We start from the raw sequence: 6,635 nt of genomic DNA on the forward strand, positions 1-6,635 counted from the left end.
ATTTATTCAAAAATTAGGTTCAAGCCAAGTTAGTCCATTTCAACTTTGGTCAATTCTATCCAAACTCAAACGGAATTCACCGAATCAACTTATGAATTTGTCCCAAGCAAGCGAGTTTAACCTACTAAGTTGGACCTACAACATTTTAACTAGACAACTTCCTTCGTATGGGAACAATTGATCTGCTTTCGATTATTCTTTTATCATACACATCTAGTCAGTGACTTCCTATTAACTCAATGTATGACTTCCTCAAATTGGATATTCCAATGAGTTTGTAGCTATATTTCATTATGTGAAATTAGGCTTCTCGGCTCTTGTAATCAATTATGCAATGCTCAAGCCTTAACCCAAATTCCATAAAATTGAGTATGAGGAAATTGCGTCACCAAATAATCTAATCTAAGAATCATCCATGCTCATTGAATAGCCATGAAAGGAATTTTAAGAGTAGACCGAATGTTTTTAAGCCATCCAAGAGTAGGGGTGTCAATTCGGGTCAATAGGTCGGGTTCGGGTCGAACCCGGAACTATTCGGGTCAATCCCAACCCGACCTGACACGAATGACCCGGGGTTGACCCAAAATTACTAGTTTTCAGGTAAAAAAATCGGGTCAATCTTCTATTTTTGGGTAAAAAACGAGTCAATCTCGAATTTTTGGGTCAAATACGAGTTTTCGTCTCAATTTCGGGTTGCTGGGTCAACCCGAAGCTGACCTGATTTTTAAAACGGTTTGATTTGTTGAACCCGAACCGGAACCGTTTCGGGTCCAGGTTGACCCTAACCCTGATTTTTTCGGCGGGTTCAGTTCGTGTCAAAAATTGACACCCCTATCTAAGAGCAATACTTTTTCCTCCTTTGATTTTTCTCAAAGGTTCTACATATACCAAGATTTTATCGTGGAGTTGCTTCAACTATGATAATGATTGTTTTAAGGACTTTAATCACATGTTATGAAGAGGTCAACCAATGATATTCTTGGAGAAATTTGAATTTATGTCTTAGAATGTTCAAAATTGTAGAAATATGTTAGTTATTTCGTTTATTGATAAAATATACCTGAAAGTTCCTTGATGACCAAGATACATCCGTTGTATTGATATACTGCCGCAAAAGAGAAAAAATATCCCACCTTTCAACATTTGACTTTTTTTTCATCTGTGGTATTTGTTGTATCTTCGTCCGAGTTTCTTTGTTCATGAGGGATTGCGTTTGTGAAATTGAAGATTCTTTGCTCATCAACTACTTAAGCACACAAGGACAACATTTTTTTTTTCCAAAATTCCATCATGTAGCTTAGATTATATCATTTTGACAAAGATGTAACACAAAGCTAGGGGTGTCAAATTCGGGTCACAGGTCGGGTTTGGGTCAACCCTAACCCGACCAATTTTGGCAAACGGTTTGGTTTTTCATATCCGAACCAGATCTGCTTCAGATCCGGGTCAACCCGACACGACCCGAATGACCTGAGACGGACCAAAAATTATTATTTTTCGGGTCAAAAAACAGATTAATCTCTGATTTTAGGGTCAAAGTGGGTAAAAAACGGGTTAATTTCAGTTTTTCGAGTCAAAAACATATTTTCGGGTCAAAATAGGTTAATTTCTGGTTACTGGGCAACCTGATCCTGACCCGTTTTGAAACGGGTCAATTTGCTAAACCCGAACCCAGCCCGTTTCGGTCCGGGTTGACCATAACCTAAATTTTTTGGATCGAATTCGAGTCTGATTTTCGGGTCGTGTCAAATATTGACACTCCTACACAAAGCTAAATAGAGACTCAAAGAGTATGTTTCTATATTGGTTAAAATATTTGCGTGAATTATGTTTGGACATTATTCTTACCATGATTGAATATAGTTCCAGATGAAAAGCACAATGTTGTTTGATCTTTATTCAAACAATCTCCGAACATAATTTGATGAATAAGGCACAACCATGTCTTAACAAGGTAGATGTTTTAAGTTCGTCAAAATAATATACAATCAGGTCTTCAAATACAGCTTAATTATATATTGAGTATATTTGACCATGGTTCGATCATTATTTGATCATGTCCAATCAATGCTCGAACATGATTCAATTAATTTCAATTCGTGTTCAAAGAATATTGTAGTTACAAAATGACGAAGTATTTCCATAGGTAAATCAAACATCAATATTTTTATCTTTTTATGGAGGAGAATGAAAGGAAGACATACAAGCTGGTTGGATATTCACAAATAAATGGAGCAAAGAATTGAATATATAGTTCTTTTAACAATCTCATTGAGCTTATATGCAAAACAATATATGTTGATAAGATAAAGATTAAATAGAATTTAGAGATGATGTAATGCTTTAGTGAAGCTGTTAGTATATCAACTGAATCACCAAGACAATGAGCAAAACCATTTGTCATATTCTCACAAAAAACAAAATTAGGATATTCTAAGGCTGTTGAGATCAATAGTATTACAAAACTGGATTGCATATCTGCATTTGGAACTTATGAACTCTATATTTTTCTTTTAATTTACAAAATTGAAAAACTACATAACTGCAAGGGTATTTTTATAAAGCTCACTGCTCAGTTGTTCTACAAATATAAGGATCTTTTTCTTTACCAGGACAATGGAGGATTTCAATTTTGGTTTGGTTCAGGAAAGAGTGATTGGCTTACCACAGAGTGATTCAACTTCATCCTCAAGAAGACTCAATAAGTTTGCTTTTGTCCGTCGATACACCCAGGCTTTATGTGTCTGGTCCCAATCAAATCGAGATGGCCCGCTGTAAGAAGTGTAGAGCCGTCAGGTCACTGGGAGAGATTATTCTGTGCGGACACCGGACGGGAGAAACGTCCGGTACCGTTTGAAATGACGTGTCGTATTTTTATTGACCTCTGGACGACGTCCGGACTCCGCACAGAATAATTTGTCCAGGTCGACGCATACCAAGATAAATAGATCGTGAATTCAATACAGAAGAAAGCATGCAAACTATGAGTGTTCCTTAACAGCAAAAGCTAAATAGAGAACAAAGGAAACAACACCCTCCAACACATCAAGTACATTTTAGAGTTAAAAAATGATCATTGCGTTCTCTTGCTTCGACAGAAATGTTATTGAAACTGAGAACATAATCATGCAGGAACAAAAAGGTTCAGCAGACCACGAGTACGTCTGAACTTGAGAGTTAAATAACCAGAGAACACTGAAATCAGAAGGCACACGCTTGCATTGAACTCGATGCCAGGCAAGTAGATAGAGGTAAATGTTAATGGAATAGTTAATAGTCTAAGTAACAAAATAACAGTACTGAATGACTTCCATATTGAACTAGGAGCCATCCATATGTTGTTCAACCTTTATGAAATGTTTTACTGCTGGCTTCATGATGATTTCTTTTTTTCGAGAGAAAAACATGTTAGTTTCTTTTCTCCCAGTTCATACCCAATCATATTCACAGATTCATTGTCAATTGTCATAGTAGAAGGCAAGAAAGATCATTAGATTATTCTGTATGTCAGTTATTTAATGAATTCATATAGAGAATAGGGTGCTTATGATAGGAAGTGGATGCAATTTCAGAAAAAAATTAGAGAACGGGACAAGAAATTCAGGAGGAAAATCACACAAGAACAATTTTTTATTGAAAGAACAAAGAAGAAAAACACAAGATACTGTTGGATCTTCAATTGGAGAAGAAGATATGATTCTCCAAAATCCCTAGCCGTCGGCTATGGCCCTCTCAACCTAAAGCAAAATTAATTTCAGCAAACAAAAGCATTAAAAAAAAAAAACAGCACTAGGGTAAACCATCTACTTAAAACATACAAAGCAAACTAAATCCTGAACAACCCTCTCCATTTGAATTTTCCATCCTAGCCGTCCCCTCCTTCCTTTGAATTTTCTACCTGGGACCCACCCCAAAGGAGGCGGGATCTCATTGCAGGTAGAACATCAGCCCACTATAAACCCTAGCTGGTTGACTGGTCCAGGAGAGACCGATCCAACAATACCCCCCTCCCAAAGGGAAAATTATTCTATGCAGAATCCGAACGTGTCGGAGGCAAATCCAGGTATGCCACATCACCGGGACCCAGTGCATCCAGTGACGTGGCGCATCAGGATCCGTCTCCAAATACATTCGGATCCGCACAAAATAATTTTTTCTCCCAAAGACCCAACTTATCCTCAAGGTGGGAAGACGAAAACTACTACTTCACCCTCTCATACAGCTCCTATGTGGCATCATAGTCAAGTATAGTCTTCCATTTTATTAGCACTTCCTTGATTCATCCCTTTCCCCGACATACCCCTTTCAGGTCCAATTGTTCCAACATCATCCAAGTCTTCGAACTGTATCATGGGTAACTCTGAACTGGATGCATGATCACCGATAGCTCTCCTCAATGGGCTTGAAATGAGTTTGTTGACTCATTGACCTATTGACCAGTCAATGATGACTAGGATAGGCTTGGAGAAGGTCAAGGGAGCTGTAGGAAACTATCCTAAGGAGTTTGGAATCAAAGGGTTGAAGCTTTGAACAAATACATGAAGTTGGAGAGGGTTTTAACCTCTCCAAATGAGTTGACCAAGTCAACCCAAGATGAGGATTGACTTGAAAGTGTTTGGACATGTGAAGGGTGTCCAATTAAATAATTTTGAAGGATTGATTTGATTCAAATGGGTTGAATGATTGAATTTGACAAGTGTGTAGGTTAAGGATTGATTTGGTCAACCATGGTTGACTTGGTGAACCTGGTCAAACCAAGAGTCAAGTTTGGGTCAAACAAGTTCAATGAGTGTTTTGAGATCAATGGAAATGATCCCATATATTGGGTAGGTCATTTGGGTTAAAAATAGATGTTTAAATTCATTAAGGGCATTTTGGTCAACCAGGTCAAACCAAATAGTAAGTTTGTGTTCAATGTGTTACTAAAGTCATTTAGGATCCATTAGAATGAAATTTAGAGTTTGATACGGGTTGGACATGTTGAAACTTGGGGAAAAGATAAAAAATCTCCTTAAAGGATATTTTGGTCATTTTGACCCCTAGTCAAATATGGGTTAAATTGGGTCTGGAAAAGTGCAGGTTGCTGGTCAATATGTCATGGGGGAGGCCATGGACATGATCAAGTGGTTTGGGGAAGGTCCCAAGGTCAAATCCCGCTAGGTGACAAGTATAGTGGCATAAGTCATAAATATTTGAATGTTTTACAACCTTTAGAACTAAGTTTAGTTTCTAGGCTTAAAAACATCATATTGAGCTCAAACTTGGAGGGTGGAATTGATAGACTCTGAATCGGGGGTAAGTTAACTTGGTTTTGAAGTATTTGAAAAAGCACTGGATAAGGCTTTTAGGATCTAAGCCCTTGGCCTTGGATTTTGGTATGGGTGTCCTAAGATCTAGATTGATCCTAAAGTCTTGAAACTAGAAGGATCCTATGATCTAGGAAGTCCTAGGCTCTAGAGTTCAGAAAAAGGTCAAAGTGATCTCATCCAAAAATGAGGTCAACACATACAACTAAAATTTAAAAGTTTGACTTATTACAGTTTGGTCAAATGAAATAGAGTCAGAAAGCATAATAGATCTGCAAAGATTAGCGAAGATATTGAAATTCTCTGAGCCTGAACCCTCTACATCAACGGCTATACATAACTCAAAAATTTCCCTCATCTTTTAAAATTTCTTAGAAAAACGAAACAAATCATGAGTTGTATCAAAATATTATATAGATTATGTTGTTTGCAGCAGTCAGCAACAACATGAAATATAGAGTTCCACAAGGGAAACATGTTGTTTAGAACGATGGAGAGCATGAAAGCATTATAAAGAACAATGCAGAGAAAAACATAGTGTAAACAACATGAAAAATATGATTAAACAAAGCTTCAACAAGCTGTTAATGGTGTATAGCATGAATGAAGAGATCATTATAGCACGTGGATTGGACTAAATCTCCAGGTTTGATTCATGCACTAATTTGAAGCCATAGATATTGAAGGAATGAAAATGCCAAAAAAAAAAAAAAAAATTCTAAACATGTACGGAATTTCAAGGAAATATGCTCTATAAACTAAATAATTTGGATTACTTGCATCACTCACGATTAACTGATTGGGGGGTGGGGTTACCTTCTCAGCTGGCTTCCCAATCCTAATGTCGTCTTCTCCTACTTCATCAATTCAGAAAGGTTCACACGCCTTACCCTCAATTCAATCAATTCAGAAACTGAAAAAAAAAAAAAAAGTTTCTGAAACAGATATCTTGAATCAGTTGTTGTTCCAATGTGAATGTTGATCTTCCCTCCAGAAAAATGAAAAAAGGTCTTGAATCTTCTTCAGTTATATATTAAGGAAGATTTGATCAGCTTTACAGCCTCGATTTGAGCTAGTTTGTTTGTGACACGAACTAGAATTGTTTTCTCACGGTTGATGCTAGTCCATTAGTTCATGAAATGGCGCCATTTAAAAAAACATTATGAACATAATTGAACAAGTTGATACCTTTCATAAATCACAACGTATGAAGAGCATGAACCACACGACAACCATGTTGATAAAAAAGGTACAGAACTTCATCTTCACTATGAAAAATAATTTAAAAAACATAACATTAATTACAAAGAAACCGCTTGTTTCAATTTC

The 6,635-nt window shown here is 36.8% G+C and overlaps 1 protein-coding gene across 1 annotated transcript in view; it reads right to left on the bottom strand.

Annotated features, from left to right (window-relative positions):
* Positions 1-2,384: 2,384 nt before the first annotated feature.
* Positions 2,385-6,635, bottom strand: part of LOC110092510 (frataxin, mitochondrial) — a 15,355-nt gene continuing 11,104 nt past the window's right edge. The window contains exon 5 of the mRNA XM_020817090.2: positions 2,385-2,772. Coding sequence (XP_020672749.1) covers positions 2,643-2,772 — 130 coding nt within the window. The 3' untranslated portion in view covers positions 2,385-2,642. The remainder of the gene's footprint in view (positions 2,773-6,635) is intronic.

The sequence above is a fragment of the Dendrobium catenatum genome, unplaced genomic scaffold (genome assembly GCF_001605985.2).
Source record: "Dendrobium catenatum unplaced genomic scaffold, ASM160598v2 fragScaff_scaffold_9, whole genome shotgun sequence".
Classification (NCBI taxonomy): domain Eukaryota; kingdom Viridiplantae; phylum Streptophyta; class Magnoliopsida; order Asparagales; family Orchidaceae; genus Dendrobium; species Dendrobium catenatum.